This window comes from Mesoplodon densirostris, chromosome 14 (genome assembly GCF_025265405.1).
Source record: "Mesoplodon densirostris isolate mMesDen1 chromosome 14, mMesDen1 primary haplotype, whole genome shotgun sequence".
NCBI classification, from domain to species: Eukaryota; Metazoa; Chordata; class Mammalia; order Artiodactyla; family Ziphiidae; genus Mesoplodon; species Mesoplodon densirostris.
The window spans coordinates 76,624,988-76,649,214 of record NC_082674.1 but is presented as its reverse complement, the minus strand read 5'-3'; the positions used below and the strand labels follow the sequence as shown (position 1 = coordinate 76,649,214).

The following is a 24,227-nucleotide window of genomic DNA, read 5'->3' as shown; positions in this document are numbered from 1 at the left end:
GGAGGGAGGGGTCAACCACGATGAATGATCCTGGGAGCTCAGGTAGGTGAGGACCCAGAAGGATCCTTTGGGCTGAGCCTCAGGGAATCAATGCTGACTGGCCCAAAACAGTTTAAGTAGCATGGAGGAGGGGAAGCCAGATTTGCTTGGGACATCTGTCACTGGCAATATGGCAGATGAGAGAGTCTTTAACAAAAACTAAGTCTCCAGTAGAAACCATTGAAAATATGCTTGATAGAATATTTTTGAAAAATCATTTTGATGTATATCAAAGTGGTAAAGAGAAATACTCAGAGGCTGAATTCAGAGCATGAGTCCAAAATGGGGGGCAGGTGTTGAGGCCAGGTAAGAAGTTATATAAAGACATGTGTATAAATGTAGTCCTCTGGAAAACAATGCCTACCAAGGGTTAAGTGAGAAAACACCATCCCTCACTTAAGAAGATATTGAGGAAATTTGCTAGTCTCAGCTCTGGCTGTGAGTGGAGGGGGGAGAAACATCTCTGCTGAGAATTTTTACCATGGTCTGCATTCCTATGACTCTGGGGCCAGAATCCATATGATGCCCTGAAAGCTCCAAACAGAGGAGCTAGTTCAAAGTGAGTTGAAGTCTCCAGGCATCTGGCAGAGGTAAATGCAGATCCTTTCTGGCCTGAAAGAACTACCAAGATAAAGTTCCAAAATTCATGGGCTCAAGAAAAAAAATATCACAAAAAGCAAGGGAAAGTAAAGGACAATCAGAAGAGATAGATAACAATCAACATAATCAAAACTGTAGAGGTAACAGATATTAATATTAGACTCCTACACCAGGAAGGAGATAAAATAAGAACATGAAGAGAGAGTCTTCAAAATAACAATGGCCTAAAATTTTTCAAAATTGTCAAGTGACACAAGTCCATGTATTTAGCAATCCCAAATGACCCCAAATAGGAAAAATAAAAAACAAATCATACCTAGATACATTATAGTGAAACCATAGATCAGCAAAAATAAGATAAAGTATCTTAAAAGCAGAGAGAAAAATTACAATTAAACAACTGATTCCTCAGCGCCAATGGAATCCAGAATAATAGTAAAAACTTTAAGTGCTGAGAGAAAATAACTGTCAACCATGAATTCGATCCTTAACAGTACTTAGCCTTTCAAGACTGAGGATGAAATAAAGACACATTCAGACAAAGAAAAATTAGGTTTACTGTCACAGAACCACACTCTTCTGAAGAAAGTACTCCATGAACAAGGAAAATGAAGAGGTGCAAGAAGGAATTGTGAGCAAAGAAATTGGTAAAAAGTGGTAGTTCTAGAGAAACCCTGATTCTATATAATAATAAATATGATGGCTAATACATGGGATTAAAAACCGTAGGACTAAAGTAATGGACAATAATACTGTCGAAGGTGGAGCTAGTGATTCATGAAAGCAATCAAAGCTCTCATATTTTTGGGAGAATGGAAAAATAATGATTAATTTTAGACTTTGTATGTTAAATGTACATATTCCAACTGCTACAGTGACCACAAAATGAACATAATAGAATGAAAAGTGGAAGAGAGAAGAATGGAAAGAGGAAAAAAACAATAAATCTGAAAGAAAGTGTGAAGCCTAAACAAGCAGAGATAAAACACAACCAAAGAAAGCAAGGCATAAGATGGAAGAAATGAATACAAATATATCAGCAATGACAATAAATATTTAGACTACACAGATAAAAACGAGGTTGTTGGACTTCCCTGGTGGCGAACTGGTTAAGAATCTGCTTGCCAGTGCAGAAAACACGGGTTCAAGCCCTGGTCCAGGAAGATCCCACATGCCGCGGAGCAAATAAGTCCGTGCGCCCCAACTACTGAGCCTGCGCTCTAGAGCCTGCGTGCCACAACTACTGAGCCTGCAAGTCACAACTACTGAAGCCTGCGTGCCTAGAGCCCATGCTCTGCAACAAGAGACGCCACCACAATGAGAAGCCTGCACACCACAACGAAGAGTAGCCCCGCTCACCGCAACCAGAGAAAGCCACGTGCAGCAACAAAGACCCAACTCAGCCAAAAATAAATAAATAAATTAATTAATTAATTATTTTTAAAAATGAGGTTGTCAGAACAAATTAAATAAAAACCAGGTAAGCGTTATTGATAAGAAACGTAAATGCAACATGCTAACACACGCTAATGTAAAAGGATCTAACAAATACCAACTAAATGGAAGCTTTTGTTCTCATACTAATATTGGACAAAATACATTTTAAGACATTACTAGAGCTAAAGAGAGTCACTACAGGAGGACACAAGATTCAGTACACTAGGAACATAGGACAGTTCTAAATTTGTAAACATCTACTAACACGACTTGAAAAGAGTGAGATCAAAATTGACAGAAACAGGGCCTCCCTGGTGGCGCAGTGGTTGAGAGTCCGCCTGCCGATGCAGGGGATACGGGTTCGTGCCCCGGTCTGGGAGGATCCCATACGCCGCGGAGCGGCTGGGCCCGTGAGCCATGGCCGCTGGGCCTGCACATCCGGAGCCTGTGCTCCGCAACGGGAGAGGCCACAACAGTGAGAGGCCCGCATACCGCAAAAAAAAAAAAAAAAAAAAAAAAAAATTGACAGAAACACAAGGAGACACCGACAAATCTACCGTCAACAGTGGGAGATTTTAGTCCACTCAATAACTGATAAATCAGACAGACTAAAGCTTCAGTAAGAATAGGGAATATTGGAATAATGCCACTAATAAGCTTGATCTATTGGTCACATTTAAAACCCTGAAGCTCATTACAGAATGAATCTTGAAGTTCACATGGAAATTGTCCATGCTCTAGGTCACAAAGTAGGTCATAATAAATTTCAAAAAAAATCTGTATCACACTGGCCATTTTCTCTGACTACAATGGAATTAAGTAAAAACTCCAATATAATAATTATTTTTATTATGACAACAAAAATAAGAACAGTCACTAAAAAGAAGGCAGTATGTACAGTGGTTATACTTTGTAGCCAGACTGCCTGGGTTTGAACCTTGGTTCTGTTAACTCGGACCTGTGTGATCTTGGGCAAATTGCTTAAACTCTCTGTGTCTCATTTTTCACATATGTAATATTGGGGTCGTAACAGTCCTACTTTGTAAGGTTGTTGTGAAGATTATATAAGTTAAGCAATGCAAAATGTGAAGACTGGTGCCTGACACATAGTAAGAATGCAACAAAGTTTGGCTATTATTATTTTTAAATACTAGACATTAGGAAATTTAAAAAAACATACTCAGCTAATTCATGGGTCAAATAAGTCATGATGGATGTTAACATATGCTTAGAATTGATAAACAGAAACTTTTACATATCAAATCATGGTTGATCAGCCAAAGCAGTATTTACCAAAAAGTTATAAATTTAAATGTTATTAAAGTTATAATACATAATTAAAGTTATAATATTTAATATAATATATAATTATAATATATAACTAAAGTTATATATTTAAATGTTTATAATAGAATTGGAGAGATGGCAAAAATTAATGGGATAACATGCAAGTTAGAGTAATAGAACAGGAGCAAAAATGCAAATAAACACAAAGAGAATAGGAGGAAATAAATAACGAAGACAAAAAGCAATGAAATGGAAATCCCAGATATAATCTGGAGAGGAACAACAGAGCCAAACGTTTATTACTTGAAAAAAAAAAGAAAATAGATCAAGAGATAAAGGGGTGGGGAAAACAAACAATATTAGGAGTGGCAAAGGGAGCAGTAACTACAGATACTGTAGAGATAAAAAGATAAGAGGGTATTATGAACTTACACCAATAAACTTTAAAAAGAAGAAGAAATGGACAAATTAGTAGGCAAATATAAATTGCCAAAACAGACTCAAGAAGAAATAGAAGACAACCACTACAGAAAGAGAACCACTCATTTTAAATGTCTAAGAAAGGAACTATGAGACCTACATGGCTTTACTGATATTTGTATGAAATATGCAAGGAACAGATCATTCCATTTTATACAAACTCTTTGAGAGAATAGAAAAAGAAGCAACCCTCCCTCCCCAAGTCATTTAATGCGGGTGTTATAACTTTGATATCCAAATTAGACAAGGGCAGAAATAGGAAGGAATAACACAGGACAGCCTCTCTCATGATCACAGATGGAAAAATCCTAAATGAGTATCAGCAGACAGAATCAACAGTGAAGTAAACACACACACACACACACACACACATACACATACACACACCCACCCCAGGACTAAGTTGTATTTATTCCTAAACCCAAGATTTATTAAACATTAGAAAATATGTTACTGTAAATTCACCACATAAACAGATTAAAGGAGGAAAAGGTGTGATGATCTCAGTAAAATAAAGGAATGTAAATAATTCCATACAATTTAGATCCATTCATCATTTTAAAACCAAACGAAAAAAACGAGTACACACACAAACACACAAAAGCCTCTTCATAAACTAAGGGTAAAACATACCTGCCTTACCGTGATAAAGAATATCAGCAGAATATCCGCACCAATAACGTCCTTAATGGTGAAAAAGTAATAAGAACATGCCCGTTAAAGTCAAGAATAAAATATAGGTGCCTGTTATCAACCACTTCTTTAACCATTGCATTGAATGGGAAGCTCTGGCCACTTCAATGATATGACAAAGAAATAAATGTCAATAATTGTAAAGGAAGAAACAAGCTATCATTTTTCACAGGGAATATAATTATGATCATAGGAAATGCAAAAGAACCACAAACAGATTATCAGAATTGTTATGACAGCTTAACAAGGTCGTTGGATATAAGATCCATATACAAAAATTCAACTCCATTTCTATACACCAGCCTGAAAGGATTAGTTAGGAAATATTTTAAAAGCTATCATATGTACTATAACAGACATCTGCTCAGCTACTATCTGAGAACTGTCTTACCACCCATACACGTGGGGCATCAGCAGGCATGTTCATGATCTGTGACCCCATTCCCTAACCAAAAATGTCTGAGTTGGGAAGGACACCAACTCCAGCTGGCCAGGGATTCAGCACTGAATCTATGAGACACCATCTCAGAGAGTAGCTAGAATGGAGATACTATAAACTCCACAGCCAAAGGGCAGCCACATATGCAGAGGAGCATGGAGAATGGACAGACACCAGAAAAGCAAAGCCTGAGACTATGCCCCCAAGGGAAGGAGAAACCAAGAGCAGAACTGCCTCTACCCTAGACTCCTTCCAAGTTCCTGGTCCTCATGAGACCTGGATTCCAGTACACATCTCTCTCTCTCTTAAGATATATTCTCCTTTCTTACTTGAGCAAGTTTGTAATGGGTCTCTCTTACTTGCATCCAAAAGAATCTTAACTGAGATGATCACAAATTCAGAAGTCAACTTGTGAAGCTTCATTTTTTTCCCCATTCATATTTCCTTGATGTGATAGAGTGAATCCTTCTGAGGAGTTATGAACCCTCTCAAGGGAGGGCAAAATGAGAATACAGTAGATTCAAAATTTGGCAACTTGGCCCAGGATGGATGCCAGCTCTATCCATATCATATGTCTGGATGTTATCCATCGCATATAAAATTTATAATTGCCTTCTTTACGCCCTTAAGAAGTCTGGGCTGAGATCTTCAAAGGAATGTTGCCAATAAAATGGATTGTCCTTGGGTCATTTTAGTAATCTCTCTTTTCTTTATCAGTGATGAGGGTCAGTTTTACTACCTGCTACTTCCAACTCTAATTTGCTTGACAAGATAAGACCTATGAACATAAGACACTCACAAATATGACATCTGGATGTTCTCACTAGGAGATGATTTTTTTCCAGGGACCAGAGGCTAACAATAAAACACAGAGGCTTGTTTACAAATTGTGGATAATGCTAAATGAGGGCTAAGTGTAGAACATTGATTATCATGGGACCCAGGGGCCAGAAACAAAGTTATCCTCTCCCTCCCCCAGAAAAAAAGCAAGGTCCAGAATTAGGGAAAAAAGGCTAGGATTTGGAAAACCTGAATTAGAACCCCTGTCCCCAACTTTCACTAGATCTGGAGAAATAGCATCTACCTCTGGTCTTAATTCCTCCACCCACATGGACGATTATTCCCACTCATAGGACTGTTGGAGGATTAAAGGCGGCCACCACTACACAGGTCCTGGCACTTTACCTAGCAGGGACTCAGGAATGTCAGGGAGTCAGGAATGGAAACCTCTTTTGAACAATAAGGGCCAAGTCCTCTAATCTTGGAGCAAGATTCCTTCAAAATTGAGAAATAACGAACCATCATAAAGTGTTTTTTATTGTGCTGTCTTTCTAAATCTCTACAATCAGAAAGTGACAGCAGAGATGAGCAGAGCCTAGGACTTAATCTGGAGCCCCAGAATTGGGATTCTTCTTGAAGGCTCTCAGTCTGTCCAGAGAAAGGGGTCTTTGGTCTATGAAATGGAAAGGGAGGGAGTTGGTCAGAGACTCGTTGGTGCCCTAGAAAAATTAGGCTGGAGCGGAGCAAAGGGTCTGGCTGATTAAGCTGTTACAGTAACCACTGAGACAGCCCTTCTATTGAGGTCAACACTTGGGCCCCAGCCAGTCCCTTCTTAGGAGGTTTGCCAGATCAGGCCCTGGATCCTTTCTGAGTATGGGCTGAACCCTTTCTACTCTGCTACCCAGTTACTTGGTGTTATGGCTTAATTTCCCCCTACCCTGCCCACATATGCATTCCTAGCCAGCTGGACCCATGACCCTCAGACTTAGAATCCTCCACCAGCACCACTAGCTACACATGGCCCAGGCACAAGCCAGGATTTTTCTTGGCTCTGTTTCTCCTTAAGAAATTGGATGGGAAGCAAAATGGTATCTGCCATGTTAGGCTGACCTACTGATCTGTTTTGAGAGATACATGTCTAGGGGATTGCTGTGAAAAGCTGAGCCTTTAAACAAACACTATCTATTGTATTCCAAGGAATAGCAAATCTGCAGCATCCAGGATGAAGGGAGGCCCTCGAATGACTGTCCTTCTTGTACCTGCCTGCCTGCCTGTCTCCCTGCACAGAGCCCACTTTGCCTTCTAGAAGAGCTTCAAGTCCTCCTTGGGGCTGGGAACTGGCCCCCTGAGCTCTTGGATTTTCGAGTTTCATTTTTCTAGTTCTTCTGGCTCTTGTTTGGTCACCAGCACTCTTAGCTGCCTGCATTTGGAGACCATATATCCTTCCTAGTCTGCAGCACCCCAGGAAACCAGGAACCACATGTAAGAGTCAACTAGCAGAAGCAGGCTCCTAGCGGAGGCCGGCCAGGCTCCTTCAGGAGTAGAGTGAGGGCCTGAGCTTCAGCATGTGGACTTCGTGTCATCTCTTTGGGATTCTCAGAGTTCTGTTTTGCTTATTTCAGGCCTTGGCTGTGTTCCAAGAAATGGCTGATGCCAGATAAACGAGGTGGTGGTGCATCTCCCTGAGGATCCAGTCTTGGGACTAAGTCTACTGAATAACCACGGGGCTCAGCATCACACCACTTTTTCTTCTTTAATTTATAAACACTTGTAATTGTTTCAGTGTTCTCTTGTGCAATCTTTAAAATATAATGATTCTGTCATTGTCCAGCTGGATTGTATCTCCAAACAGCAAACAGCAGCTCCGTGTCTAACATGAAAGGAACAGTCGACGTGTGTTTGCTGATAACCTTATCATCATGCTGGGTCACAGATATCTTCTAAGACTTTATCTTGCTCCAATTTTGTCCACATATTTCTTTACGCTGCTTCAGCCAGTTCTGCTCTCCCACGTGGCATTCGGGGATACACTGAGGAGAAACGGAGCAGCCGGGGGACGGAGATGAGAAGGCGCCCACGGAGGGGCCCTAATGGAGGGGGTGCCTAAAGTCCTGCAGTGGAGACTGATTCTGAGGACCCAGTGAGCCCAGGGGTGGCATCTTTCAGTGTTGGACGGCACAGCCCCAGGCCATCCAGGTACAGGTAACACTCAAGGCCCAAGGGATACTGTAGAGTGTCGCTGTGAAGAATTTGGCTGTGCAGAGCCAAGGTCAGCAGCTGGGGCTGCAGCTCTATGGGGGTTGGGGGGGCGGCCCACAGTGGGGACCATGCAGCCTGTGCTGGCCCCGGGCCTGTCTTTGCAGACGCTGATGCTTTGGAGTCAGATTTGCTGAGAATCTGACTTGCCTCCAGGGTCCAAGGCTGCACCCTGAAGATCCCCAAGCAGGCAGCTCCCAGGCAGGTCGAATGTGTCAGGGTCGGGGACGGGGAGAGGAGAAGCGGAGAGAGTTGGGACCCTTCACTGGAATTACATCCAGGAAGAAGGAAGAGGAGAGTCAAGTGTTTACTGAGTGCCTACCATGCGCTAGGCTTTAAGAGAGAAGGAAACTGAGACTCCCAGGGGTAAGGCCCAAGGTCACAGCATCCTGACCTTGAGCTTCTACCCCTTCTGTGACGAGGTGCCCCACACCACTCAGAATGCCCTCTCCATGACACGGTCCCACATGAATCAGAAATGGAATCCGGGGTTCTCTTTCCCACTCCTCATTCAGCCGACTGTAGGAAATTCAATCTGGGTTTGCTTGGATGTGGAGAAAAGAGGCCATGTGCAAGTTCAGTTAATATCAACAGCCTGAAAATTTGGTTGACCCCATCAATCCTTTTTTTTTTAAACTTATTTATTTATTTATTTATTTATTTATTTATGGCTGTGTTGGGTCTTCATTGCTGCCCACGGGTTTTCTCTAGTTGCAGTGAGCAGGGGCTACTCTTCGTTGCAGTGCGCGGGGTTCTCATTGCACGGCTTCTCTTGTTGTGGAGCATGGGATCTAGGCACCTGGGCTTCAGTAGTTGTGGTGCATGGGCTCAGTAGTTGTGGCTCGCGGGCTCTAGAGCGCAGGCTCAGTAGTTGTGGCGCACGGGCTCAGTTGCCCGCGGCAGGTGGGATCTTCCCGAACCAGGGCTCGAACCCGCGTCCCCTGAATTGGCAGACAGATTCTTAACCACTGCGCCACTAGGGAAGTCCAGACCCCATCCATCCTTAAAGGAAGAAGGTGGGAAGCAAAGGAAGCAGCGGAACTGAGTCACGTGACTCCTCCGAGCCGGGAGAGTCTGTTCTCTGCGTTCCCACCAGGCAGGTCAAGGGTTTTCAACACATCCAAACCAGGCCGGTGGATTCTCCACTTACACGCGGAGGTTAGAAGCCACAACGCAGACCAGACCACGTGTAAGCATGGGAAAGGTACACGGCTGCACCAGGAACACGCGCTGCCCCCGCCAGCTCCCGTTCCAGCCCCTCCCTGACTCACTAAGGAGGTTTGGGGTCATTGAGCCACATGTTGCCTCACTTCCCTCAGCTCCACAACAGAGGGAAAGAGCAGGGAATCACCTCAGAGGGTCTGGGAGGAAAAGAAGGGTGTGGACCTGCCAGCCAAGCTCCACCCTGATCATCTCTGCCTTTTAATTGGGGTATTTGCATTTAAAGTGTTTATTAATATGGTTAGGTTTACATCTGCCATCTGGATGTTTGTTTTCTATTTGAACAATCTCTTTATTCTCCCATATTTCCTCTTTTTCTGCCTTCTTTTGGATCAACTTAGTACTGTTATAATTCCATTTTAACTCTTTGGTTGGCTACTTGGCTACAAGTTTTGGCTTTATTATTTTAGTAGAAGCTTTAGGATTTATAATATGAATCTGCAACTTATCACAGTCTACTTCCAGGTAGGTGATACTGTAGCGCTTCATTTACAGTACAAGAACCTTACAATAGCACACTTCTTTTTCTCCCCTTCTGGCCTTGCTGTTATTACTATCATACATTTTTACTTTTACATAAGTTAGAAACCTCACACTATGTTGTTATGATCTTTGTTTAAAGAGATTTAAGTACTAAAATTTATATATTGACACATTTAGTTACTATTGATATTTTTGGCACTTTTCATTCCTTTCTGCAAACCCATACTTCTATCCAATATTACTTTCCTTCTGCATGAAGAATTTCCTTTAATATTTCTTATAGTAAATGCCTGTTGATGATAAATCCCCTCAACTTTTGCAAGTCTGAAAATGTCTTTATTATGCCTTCTTTTTTTTTGGAAACATAATTTTGCTAAGTATAGAGCTTTAGATTATTTTTCTTTTTAGTACTTTAAAAATGTTGCTCCAACGTTTTCTTGCTTGCATTTTTTCCAATGAGAAATCTGTCATCCTTACCTTTGGTCTTTTTTTTTTGCGGTACGCGGGCCTCTCACTGTTGTGGCCTCTCCTGTTGCAGAGCACAGGCTCCAGACACACAGGCTCAGCGGCCATGGCTCACGGGACTAGCCACTCCGCGGCATGTGGGATCCTCCCGGACCGGGGCGAACCAGTGTCCCCTGCAACGGCAGGCGGACTCTCAACCACTGCGCCACGAGGGAAGCCCTTACCTTTGGTCTTTTATACATAACATTTCTTTTTTTCTCATTTGTGAGTCTTAGGGTATTCCAGACTGGCTGGTGGGAAAACGCACTATTCCCAGCCCCGTGTGAGCACCGGATACTGTTCCCTCTAATCTTTTTTTTTTTTTAATAAATTTTATTTATTTATTTATTTAGTTAGTTAGTTAGTTAGTTAGTTAGTTTTGGCTGCATTGGGTCTTCATTGCTGTGTGGGCTTTCTCTAGTTGCGGTGAGCAGGGGGCTATTCTTCCTTGCGGTGTGCAGGATTCTCATTGCTGTGGCTTCTCTTGTGGAGCACGGACTCTAGAGCACCCAGGCTTCAGTAGATGCGGCTCGTGGGCTCAGTAGTTTCGGTGCACAGTAGTTGTGGCGCACAGGCTTAGTTGCTCTGCAGCATGTGGGATCTTCCCGGACCAGGGCTTGAACCCATGTCCCCTGCATTGGCAGGCAGATTCTTAACCACTGTGCCACCAGGGAAGTCCCTGTTCCCTCTAATCCTTTTGGGTGATTCTTTCCGCAGCCTCGAGTGGTTTCCTCACACTTATGCAATAGCCAGTGTCAACGGAATGATCGCAGGGGACTGGCTGTAGGTCTCTGAGTTCTCTGTCTGGTTCTTTATCCTGTGAAATCTAGATGTGTGGGTCTCCCTGGACTCTCAGCTCCATGGGCTCTGCCTTGGTTTCCCCTCGTGAGGCGTGGCATGGAAACACCTGCAAGGCAGTGAACAGGGGCAATTGCAGAGTTCATCTGGTTGATTTCCTCTCTCTCAGAGATCACTGTCCCTCACTGCCTGACGTCCAGCATCTCGCCAACTGTTTAGTTCATACATGTTGTCCGTTTTTTTTAGTTGTTTCAGTCAGGAGGGTATATCTGCTTGTCTGTTACTCCAACTTTGTCAGAAACAAAAGTCCACTAATGCTCATTTGACTGAAACCTTGGGGCCTCCCAGTTGCATGCGGTGTACAGTGTGCACCCCTCACATGTCCTGGCCCTCAAGACAGTGAATATGTACCTAGTACGCTGCTCCACACATAGAAAGAACTTAGAAACACTTAACAATGACTCTTAACCAACAGTTATTAAGGCAACGGAGTGACTGCATGAACATGAATTATGAAAGTTCCAACCAGTATTCATCTGAGAATCTGATTTTGGAAAAACATTTCTTGTTTTGCATGAAATCTCATTGATCCCAGGCTTTATGCACAAAACGTGACAGACTTTGCTGAAAAGGTAGAGAGAGTTAGAAAAAATTTAAGCTGGGAAACAAAGGAGTTAAAAGACGGAAATATAGTTCAATTCCAAAGTTCACTTCTGTTTGTACTCTGTGTATATATCCACTTCACTGCTAAGGGCTACTTCTGCAACATTCAGGGAAGGCAGTGATTGCCAAGGCTCTTGTAGAAACAGCCAACCTAAGACTTTCTCATGACTTCCTGACACAGAGTGATGATGTTATTCAAATCGACCACCAAGTGCTATGGAAACACTGATTTATGAAGAGAAAAACTCTCAGAATCCAAAAGTTTCCATGGAACAGATTAAGAGCAGCAATGCTGGGATCGTGAACTCTTGCCTGGTCCAAACGCTGGAGGCTGCTGTGCATTGAGTCTTCCCCTCAAATCCAAGATGAGGCAGCGGCCAGCAAGAACTGATCACTTTCTATTAGTGTCTGTGCTTAGGAGATATTTAAAGGCCTTTACCTCTTTCCCACTTACAGATACATAATCTTAAATCCGAAAGGGACAAATTAGTAGCGTTCCGGTGAAAACGGAATTATCAGATTTGGGTCTTAGCAGAAGCCACCCCACAGACTGAGCTAGAAAATATATTCCCCTGAAAGCCCAGCTTCTTTTTATCACTGTGGACACACTCTGCTGAGGTGCAGCTCTTAACTCTATATAGCAAGGTCCTTTGTTGATCTGTGAGTCCAGGCTGTGTTGTGAAAATTACAGGCTATGGCCCACTAGCAGGTCATGAAATCAGCTTAATGCATCATGACTAGCTTTTCTTAAAATGACATAAAATTAAAAGAAAATACTAGAGCACTACATCACAATAGTGAAATGAGTACTGTTTCATAAAATGTATCTTTTCAATTTTGTGTATATGTGTTTGTAAATACGGGGTGGTACTGAAAAGTGTACCCTTTTCTATAGGTCACGGTCAAAAGAATTTGAAAGCCAGTAGTCCTGCAACGATTAAGATTCTGTGTTCAACTCCTGGCAGAAGTGGGAACTAGTATAACCTTTGGTGACAATACAAATATCATTTAAATAATTGATCTCAAGGACACAATCACAGGTATGTGGGAAAAAAGTTTGCTACTAAAATGTTGTCTATAGTGTCGTTTGTAATAAAGAAAAATCTGACATACACTAAAGAATTAGTTGAATAAAGTATGGTGCATCTACATGATAAATGGTACCAGCCGTTAAAACTTCACTGCAAAGAAATGATCGGAAGGGGTATCCATATCAACTCATAGATGAAAAGGAGAGGTTATAAAATTTTAAACACATACGTACACAATGCATAGAACGAATATAGTGCAAATGATAGCAATCATCCCTGGGAAAGTATAATTGTGGGATTTATTTACTTTCTTCTTTGTGTCTTTGTAGTTTCAAAAATTTCTATGATGGATATGCACCACTTCTGTAATTGGTGAAAATAATACAAGAAATGTGATTTCAAATATGCTTTCCTCGGCAAAGAAGCTGCCTTCCACAGACATTGCTCACTTCAGGCAATAGAAACAAACATGAAAGTTAGCAGTCAAGAGAAACAGGATTTAAACAGGGTGTACGTTTAAAGTAGAGGCAAAAATTAGGTGCCAGATGTAGTCATATCTTGATAAATTGTACAATGATTTTCCATCCCAGCCCTCTTCTCAAGTCCCTGTTTCCTAAACTACTCAACAAATGAGCCTTCAGAATGGGTCCGTACAGGCTTTAGAGCCGATAAATAGCACCCTGCTTCTGAATATGAGTAGCCTCAAGGCAATGCCAGTGTTCTTTGTCTCCAAATACTTAACAATAGAGTCAGATGTTTAAATAAAATGTTCAAGGTAAAAAGTAATAATAAAGCAAGGAAAGATCAAAGGGGCCAAGTTTTGTGGATTAATCTTAACTTCTAAGGGTAAGAAAGAAAAATGGAGGCACAGGGCCGTCATTTATTTAGTCAGTCCATCTGTCCATCAGTCCATCTGTCTGATGGACATCAGTCTGTCTATCAGTCTATCATTCAGTCTGTTTAGTCAACAGCTGCTTACTGATACTCCCCACTATAGTCAGAAGTAGGGCTGTTGTAATCAAAGACTTGTTCCCTGCCCTTTTGCAACAGGGAAGAACAAATCTGACTCCATATTGGATCTGTTCTTTCACTTTAACCTTTGTATTCTATTGCTTTTGCTACAAGTTAAGAATGTTGCTTACAGCCTGAAAATATTCAGGATAGCCCATTCGCAAGGCTCTGACCTTTAAAGGTATAACACTTTCACACTCAAATAAGAGATAAGAAGTTGCAGAACAGAGAATAACATTTGTCTTGTGGAAGGTTTACAGGAACTTTGTGACCTGACCTACAAGGACAGCTGCAAGAACAAAGGATTCTGACACCAAGAAGTTTGCAACAACTAACCACACCCCCTCCCATTTTAGTATAAAAGAAGCCTGAATTCTAACTCAGGTAAGATGGTTCTTTGGGACACGAGTCCACCATCTTCTCGGTCTGCTGGCTTTCTGAATAAAGTTGCCATTCCTCCCTTGCACCTTCACCTGAACCCAGACCATGCCTGTCCCAGTGTCCCTAGATGCGCCACACACTCCCACACCTTCACCTGTGTGCAGGTATCCCTTTATCCAGCAGGTCCTCAGACCCCCATCTCGAAGTCTCTTGTTCATCCTCTAAATTGCTAAAATGACACTGCTCAGGGACTGCCCCCCGCCCCCCTCCAGATGTCACTGAGTCCTCCCAGCCCCAGCTGCTGCATAGGACCTGCCATACCAGTCTGGGTTCTGTATCCATCTTTACGATGGCAAGCAAAACAGACCATGTGGTATTTTTTTTTCTCCAAATCCCCAGGGTAAGCACACCATAGAGATGTCAGCTGCTGCTTCCTGGGTTCACATGTGAAGCATTTTATGCTCATCATCTTGCATAACTTAACCCTCACAACCACTACAAAGGAGAGTTTATCCTCATTTTATATATGGGGAAAATGAGGCATAGTGAAGGGAAAAACTTTCCTGTGGTCACACCCAGAGTTGCTGGCTTCAAACCCAGTAAATGTGTGTTGAAATACATTTTTTTGAAGCAAGACCTACTTAGACCTATGGGCCATGAAAGAGGTGGTTTTCAGTCCCATCTCGGGAGCTCCCAGACATTCACACTTCACTCCTGGAGACCTCCTGCCTGCAGAAGATGCGGTGTTTGTAAATATAACTTAGAACAATTAGAAGATGCTCATGCTTTTCTTTCGACAAACATTTATGTCTCTACAAATAGCCCTGGGCTAGGTGTTGGGTGGATATGGGGGTGGAGAGGAGAAGGGAAGGAACAGAAATGGAAATCAGGGCCCTCTGCATCCATTGCTGAGGAGCTACTGGGAAGCAAAGCCTCATGAGGCCGCAGTGCCCCGTGGGATTACAGGCCTGGCATCCAGCCTGGAAGAGCAGCCCTCCACGGTCAGGTTCTTTTCCATAATATGGTGGGTGAAGGGGTCATTTCTGCACTGCCAGTCAGTGCTTGGCAACGAAGGAGGGCATGACCGGGCAGGGCCACTGGATGGATGGAAACCTGCCCCTTGGCAGGGGCCTCACACGTGTCAGGTCACTTAAGGTCATTATAAGCCATCGCCCCCAGCTGCCTCAGAGGACCTATACTCCTGGTCCAGCTGCACCCCAGCGCCAGCTGTCACTTTATTCCCTATTCTCCTTCTTTTCCAGATGGACCCCGACATCATTCCCAGTGTAAAAGCAAGCATGTCCCCCACCATCACAGACACAGTACGCACGTCTGACTAACCAAGGTCCCCTTCACCGTGTGCATGTCCTTACTCAGCCACCGTGAGAGAAGTGAGCATGGTGACTCTCAGATGAAAGGACACAGGAGGCTCCCAGTCCCATCCTCATCGTTCATGTAGGAGAAACCTTGGGCTCTGCCGGTGGTGAAGGCCCAGCCCCTCCTTGCCCCTCCATGGACCCCGACTCTGATGCTCTGAGGGCGGGCTCTCCAGAAACTCATCCTCCCCTTTTATTCTCTACAACCACCCTTGACTTGCTCTTGACCCCTTCTCACTGAGGCTACAATTCTTCAGCCTCCCCTTCAGGTTCAGAGCTGCTGTTGTTAGGCAAATATTCAGTCAAGTTCAAGATGGAATTCAGGCCCAAGGCCAAAGAGGGGCTCCCTCCTCCCTTCTCTTCCTGCAGTGCCTGCCTGCTTCTGGCCCACATGATGATGAGGCGGTGTGGTCGCTGGGGTTCACCCACACAGCGCTGTCATCTGGGGCTGAACCTCAGATGCCATCAGAGCTGATGTCTGCAGCCATGCAATGCCACCGAGTCACAGATCCACAACCACACATCCCCCACATCCTGTCCTCAGAGACCCCACTTGGGTCCCCTTTCTCACCAGCGCTGGGCTCCCACAGGGATACAGAGACTCCGGCATCCTGCATCCCACAGGCACCTCCACTCTCAGAATTGTAGAGGAATAGAGCACAGATCCCAGCTGTCCTCAGACTCCCCTAGACTCTGCAAAGATTCATATTGGGGTTTCTCATACCTCACACCCCTCACTGCTCAATATGGTCTGAGGCTTGGGCTGGGGACACTCTATACACTCTCTAAATGGTTGGCGTATCCCCATTTGCCTCCTTCCCAGGGTGGAAACCCCTGGGGTCATTCCTGCCTTCTCCCCAAGGGATTTACACACTGGAGCAGAGCTTTGATCATCTGACCCCCACTGGCCCTTTCCTATACTCTCAACAACCACCACCACCAAGTTTCATGACATTTACCGCGGGCCTCCACGGGCCAAGCATTTTACAAGCATGGTCTGCATCAGTCCCCGCAGCATCCAAGCAGGTAGACATGCACAGGTGACAAAATTAAGTAATGCATCCAGGGTCACAAAGGCAGGAGGGAATTCCACCTGGTTCCAAAGCCCACTGGCCACACGGTCAGGCCCCACACGTGTAACCACGCAGACCCTGCAGGACTGGGGGCCCGCGGGGGCTCACCAGGCCTCTGGTGCACTCTCGGCAGTCCTGCAGGCAGTCAATGTTCTCCCAGGTACTATAGACCTTCAGCCCCGCCATCAGCACCTGCAGTGGGCGACTGCCAACAAGCTCCTAACCTCGGAAGATGTCCTCGTCCAGAAGGATGCCGGCATACCTGCGAGACAATCAGAGACCTGTGATGGATGCAGTAGTGCCCCCAGCACATGTGCTCATAAGGGATATTGCTCTCATAATGTCTTTGTGTGGGTTTTGGTGTCGGGGTGCTCCTAAAATTCATTTTCCCTTTTCTTCTCTGAAAGAGTTTGTGTAAAATCAGTATGTTTTCTTTTCTTACATATTTGGTTGATTTCACCAGTAATGCCAGACAAAGCTATTCAGGTTTTCTGTTTCTTTCTGTGCCACTTTTGGTACTATGTATCTTTCAAGAAATTTGTCAATTTCATATACGTTGTCAAATATATTGGCATTACATTGACATTACATCAATAACAATAATAACAATGATATTTAATTTTATTTATCCTTTCAGTGTCTGTAGGATCTATAGTGATGCCTTCTTTTTTATTCTAGATACTGATAATTTGTGTCTATCTTTTTCAGGATCATTCTAGCTAAAGATCTTTCAATTGTATTTATTTATTGAAAGAAAAAAACAGTTTTGGGCATAATTATTTTTTTTCCATTCTTTGACCATTTCTTATTTCATTGATTTCTGCTCTCATTTTTATTATTCGCTCTACTTTCTTTGTGTTTAACTGGTTCCTCTTTTTCTAGCTTCTTAAAATAGAAATTTACACCACTGGCTTTAGCCTTTTCTTCTTTTATAATGTAAGCATTTAAAGGTATACATTTTCCTCTGAGCACTGCATTAGTTGCTTACCACAAATTTTGATATGTTGTGTTTCATTTTCATTTTATTCTAAATATTTTCTAATTTCCCTGTGATTTCTTCTTTCACTGATGAATTAAGTGTGTTCTTTAGTTTCCTAATATGTAAAGATTATTCCAGATATTTTTCTGTTATTAATTCTTAATTTAATTTCATTCTACTCAGAGAACAGATTTTGTATGATTTCAATCATTATAAATCTACACGGTTTGTCTTGATAAATGTTCTATGTGCACTTCAAAAGAATGTGTATTCTGGGGAGCTTCTAGATGGCAGAGGAGTAAGATGTGGAGGTCACCTTCCTCTCCACAAATACATCAGAAATACATCTACACGTGGAACAACTCCAACAGAACACCTACTGAACGCTGGCAGAAGACCTCAGACCTCCCAAAAGGCAAGAAACTCCCCACGTACCTGGGTAGGGCAAAAGAAAAAAGAAAAACCACAGACAAAGAATAGGGATGGGACCTGCACCAGTGGGAGGGAGCTGTGAAGGAGGAAAGGTTTCCACACACTAGGAAGGCCCTGCGCAGGTGGAGTCTGCAGGTGGCAGAGGGGGAGCTTCGGAGCCACAGAGGAAAGCGCAGCAACAGGGGTGCGGAGGGCAAAGTGGAGAGATTCCTGCACAGAGGATCGGTGCCGACCAGCACTCACCAGCCCGAGAGGCTTGTCTGCTCACTCCCCAGGGTGGGCGGGGGCTGGGAGCTGAGGCTCGGGCTCCGGAGGTCGGATCACAGGGAGAGGACTGGGGTTAGTGGCGTGAACACAGCCTGAAGGGGCTAGTGCGCCACAGCTGGCCGGGAGGGAGTCTGGGAAAATGTCTAGAACTGCCGAAGAGGCAAGAGAATTTTTCTTGCCTCTTTGTTTCCTGGTGCGGGAGGAGGGGGGATTAAGAGCGCCGCTTAAAGGAGCTCCAGAGATGGGCATGAGCCGCGGCTGTCAGCGCGGACCCCAGAGACGGGCATGAGACACTAAGGCTGCTGCTGCAGCCACCAAGAAGCCTGTGTGCCAGCACAGGTCACTGTCCACACCTCCCCTCTCGGGAGCCTGTGCAGCCCGCCACTGCCAGGGTCCCGCGATCCAGGGACAACTTCACCGGGAGAACACATGAAACCCCTCAGGCTGCTGCAACGTTACACCGGCCTCTGCCGCCGCAGGCTCACCCCACATTCCGTACCCCTCCCTCCCCCCGGCCTGAGTGAGCCAGAGCCCCCGAATCAGCGGCTCCTTTAACCCCGTCCTGCCTGAGCGAAGAAGAGACGCCCTCCGGCGACCTACACGCAGAGGCAGGGCCAAATCCAAAGCTGAGACCCGGGAGCTGTGAGAACGAAGAAGAGAAAGGGAAATCTCCCCCAGCAGCCTCAGGAGCAGCAGATTAAATCTCCACAATCAACTTGATGTACCCTGCATCTGTGGAATACCTGAATAGACAACGAATCATCCCAAATTGAGCAGATGGACTTTGGGAGCAATGATATATATATTTTTCCCCTTTTTCTCTTTTTGTGAGTGTGTATGTATATGCTTCTGTGTGTGATTTTGTCTGTATAGTTTTGCTTTTACCATTTCTCTGACGGTTCTATCAGTCCGTTTTTTTCTTCTTCTTCTTTTTTGTTAGTATAGTTTTTAGCACTTGTTATCATTGGTGGATTTGTTTTTTGGTTTGGTTGCTTTCTTCTTTCCTCCTTTCTTCTTTTTTTAATTACTTTTTAAATTTTTTAAATAATTATTTTTTATTTTAACTTTTATTTTATTTTATATTATCTTCTTCTTTCTTTCATTCTTTCTTTTTTTCTGCCTTTTACTCTGAGCCGTGTGGATGACATGCTCTTGGTGCTCCAGCCAGGTGTCAGGGCTGTGCCTCCGAGCTGGGAGAGCCAAGTTCAGGACATTGGTCCACAACATATCTCCCAGCTCCACGTAATATCAAATGGTGAAAATCTCCCAGAGATCTCCATTGCAAAGCCAAGACCCAGCTCCACTCAACGACCAGCAAGCTACAGTGCTGGACACTCTATGCTAAACAACTAGGAAGACAGGAACACAATGCCACCCATTAGCAGACAGGCTGTGTAAAATCATAACAAGGCCACAGACACCCCAAAACACACCACCAGACATGGACCTGCCCACCAGAAAGACAAGATCCAGCCTCATCCACCAGAACACAGGCATTAGTCCCCTCCACTAGGAAGCCTACACAACCCACTGAACCAACCTTAGCCACTGGGGGCAGACACCAAAAACAATAGGAACTATGAACCTGCAGCCTGCAAAAAGGACCCCAAACACAGTAAGCTAGGCAAAAAGAGAAGACAGAGAAACACACAGCAGATGAAGGAGCAAGGTAAAAACCCACGAGACCTAACAAATAAAGAAGAAATAGGCAGTCTACCTGAAAAAGGGTTCAGAATAATGATAGTAAAGATGATCCAAAATCTTGTAAATAGAATGGAGAAAATAAAACAAACATTTAACCAAGAACTAGAAGAACTAAATAGCAAACTAACAGTAATGAACAACACAATAAATGAAATTAAACATTCTCTAGAAGGGATCAGTAGCAGAATAACTGAGGCAGAAGAATGGATAAGTGACGTGGAAGATAAAATAGTGGAAATAACTACTGCAGAGCAGAATAAAGATAAAAGAATGAAAAGAATTGACGACAGTCTCAGAGACCTCTCAGACAACATTAAATGCACCAAGATTCGAATTATAGGGGTCCCAGAAGAAAAAGAGAAAAAGAAAGGGACTGAGAAAACATTTGAAGAGATTATAGTTGAAAACTTCCCTAATATGGGAAAGGAAACACTTAATCAAGACCAGGAAGCACAGAGAGTCCCATACAGGATAAATCCAAGGAGAAACACGCCAAGACACATATTAATCAAACTATCAAAAATTAAATACAAAGAAAAAACATTAAAAGCAGCAAGGGAAAAACAACAAATAACACACAAGGGAATCCCCATGAGGTTAATAGCTGATCTTTCAGCAGAAGTTCTTCAAGCCAGAACGGAGTGGTAGGACATATTTAAAGAGATGAAGGGGCAAAACCTACAACCACGTTTACTCTACCCAGCAAGGATCTCATTCAGATTTGACAGAGAAATTAAAACCTTTACAGACAAGCAAAAGCCAAGAGAATTCAGCACCACCAAACCAGCTTTACAACAAATGCTAAAGGAAGTGCTCTAGGCAGGAAACACAAGAGAAGGAAAAGACCTACAATAACAAACCCAAAACAGTTAAGAAAATGGTAATAGGAACATACATATCAATAATTACCTTAAATGTAAATGGATTAAATGCTCCAACCAAAAGACATAGACTGGCGGAATGGATACAATAACAAGACCCATATATATGCTGTCTACAAGAGACCCACTTCAGACCTAGGGACACATACAGACTGAAATTAAGGGGATGGAAAAAGATACTCCAAGCAAATGGAAATCAAAAGAAAGCTGGAGTAGCAATTCTCATATCAGACAAAACAGACTTTAAAATAAAGACTATTACAAGAGACAAACAAGGACACTACATAATGAACAAGGGATCTATCCAAGAAGAAGATATAACAATTGTAAATATTTATGCACCAACAAAGGAGCACCTCAATACGTAAGGCAAATACTAATAGCCATAAAAGGGGAAATCAACAGTAACACAATCATAGTAGGAGAATTTAACATCCCACTTTCACCAATGGACAGAACATCCAAAGTGAAAATAAATAAGGAAACACAAGCTTTAAATGATACATTAAACAAGATGGACTTAATTGATATTTAAAGGATATTCCATCCAAAAACAACAGAATACAGTTTCTTCTCAAGTGCTCATGGAACATTCTCCAGGATAGATTATATCTTGGGTCACAAATCAAGCCTTGGTAAATTTAAGAAAATTGAAATCGTATCAAGTATCCTTTCCGACCACAATGCTATGAGACTAGATATCAATTACAGGAAAAACTCTGAAAAAAATACAAACACATGGAGCCTAAACAATACATTACTTAATAACCAAGAGATCATTGAAGAAATCAAAGAGGAAATCAAAAAATACCTAGAAACAAATGACAATGGAAACACAATGACCCAACACCTATGGAATGCAGCAAAAGCAGTTCTAAGAGGGAAGTTTATAGCAATACAATCCTACCTTAAGAGACAAGAAATCTCTCAAATAAACAACCTGACCTTACACCTAAAGCAATTAGAGAAAGAAGAACAAAAACCCCCAAAGTTAGCAGAAGGAAAAAAATCATAAAGATCAGATCAGAAATAAATGAAAAAGAAATGAAGGAAGCGATAGCAAAGATCAATAAACTAAAAGCTGGTTCTTTGAGAAGATAAACAAAATTGATAAACCATTAGCCAGACTCATTAAGAAAAAAAGGGAGAAGACTCAAATCAATAGAATTAGAAATGAAAATCAAGAAGTAACAACTGACACTGCAGAAATACAAAGGATCATGAGAGATTACTACAAGCAACTCTATGCCAATAAAATGGACACCCTGGAAGAAATGGACAAATTCTTAGAAATGCACAACCTTCTGAGACTGAACCAGGAAGAAACAGAAAATATGAACAGACCAATCACAGGCACTGTGATTAAAAATCTTCCAACAAACAAAAGCCCAGGACCAGATGGCTGCACAGGTGAATTCTATCAAACATTTAGAAAAGACCTAACACCTATCCTTCTAAAACTCTTCCAAAATATAGCAGAGGGAGGAACACTCCCAAACTCATTCTACGAGGCCACCATCACCCTGATACCAAAACCAGACAAAGATGTCACAAAGAAAGAAAACTACAGGCCAATATCATTGATGAACATTGATGCAAAAATCTTCAACAAAATACTAGCAAACAGAATCCAACAGCACATTAAAATGATCATGCACCATGATCAAGTGGGGTTTATCCCAGGAATGCAAGGATTCTTCGATATATGCAAATCAATCAATGTGATACACCATATTAGCAACTTGAAGGAGAAAAACCATATGATCATCTCAATAGATGCAGAGAAAGCTTTTGACAAAATTCAACACCCATTTATGATAAAAACCCTTCAGAAAGTAGGCATAGAGGGAACTTACCTCAACATATCAAAGGCCATATATAACAAACCCACAGCCAACATTGTTCTCAATGGTGAAAAACTGAAAGCATTTCCATTAAAATCAGGAACAAGACAAGGTTGCCCACTCTCACCACTATTATTCAACATAGTTTTGGAAGTTTCAGCCATGGCAATCAGAGAAGAAAAAGAAGTAAAAGGAATCCAAATCAGAAAAGAAGAAGTAAAGCTGTCACGGTTTGCAGATGACATGATACTATACATAGAGAATCCTAAAGATGTTACCAGAAAACTCCTAGAGCTAATCAATGAATTTGGTAAAGTAGCAGGATACAAAAATAATGCACAGAAATCTCTTGCATTCCTATACACTAATGATGAAAAATCTGAAAGTGAAATTAAGAATACACTCCCATTTACCATTGCAGCAAAAAGAATAAAATATCTGGGAATAAACCTACCTAAGGAGACAAAAGACCTGTATGCAGATAATTATAAGACACTGATGAAAGAAATTAAAGATGATACAAACAGATGGAGAGATATACCATGTTCTTGGATTGGAAGAATCAACATTGTGAAAACGACTATACTACCCAAAGCAATCTACAGATTCAATGCAATCCCTATCAAACTACCAATGGCATTTTTCACAGAACTAGAACAAAAAATTTCTCAATATGTATGAAAACACAAAAGACCCCGAATAGCCAAAGCAATCTTGAGAAAGAAAAACGGAGCTGGAGGAATCAGGCTCTCTGACTTCAGACTATACTACAAATCTACAGTAATCAAGACAGTATGGTACTAGCATGAAAACAGACATATAGATCAATGGAACATGATTGAAAGCCCACACATAAACCCACACACATGTCACCTTATCTTTGATAAGGAGGCAAGAATATACAATGGAGAAAGGACAGCCTCTTCAATATGTGGTGCTGAGAAAACTGGACAGCTACATGTAAAAGAATGAAATTAGAACACTCCCTAACACCATAAACAAAAGGAAACTCAAAATGGATTAAAGACCTCATTGTAAGGCCAGACACTATCAAACTCTTAGAGGAAAACATAGGCAGAACACTCTATGACATAAATCACAGCAAGATCCTTTTTGACCCACCTCCTAGAGAAATGGAAATAAAAGCAAAGATAAACAAATGGGACCTAATGAAACTTCAAAGCTTTTGCACAGCAAAGGAAACCATAAACAAGACCAAAATACAACGCTCAGAATGGGAGAAAATATTTGCAAATGACGAAACTGACAAAGTATTCATCTCCTAAATTTACAAGCAGCTCATGCAGCTCAATATCAAAAAACAACTGAATCCAAAACTGGGCAGAAGACCTATATAGACATTTCTCCAAAGGAGATATACAGATTGCCAACAAACACATGAAAGAATGCTCAGCATAATTAATCATTAGAGAAATGCAAATCAAAACTACAATGAGATATCATCTCACACCAGTCAGAATGGCCATCATCAAAAAATCTACAAACAATAAATGCTGGAGAGGGTGTGGAGAAAAGGGAACCCTCTTGCACTGTTGGTGGGAATGTAA

The 24,227-nt window shown here is 42.4% G+C and overlaps 1 protein-coding gene across 1 annotated transcript in view; it reads right to left on the bottom strand.

Moving 5' to 3' along the window:
- ACOXL (acyl-CoA oxidase like) overlaps positions 1–24,227 on the bottom strand; it is a 352,026-nt gene that overhangs the window by 145,982 nt on the left and 181,817 nt on the right. The window contains 1 exon segment of the mRNA XM_060116983.1: positions 16,661–16,814. Within this exon segment, the coding sequence (XP_059972966.1) occupies positions 16,661–16,814 (154 nt within the window).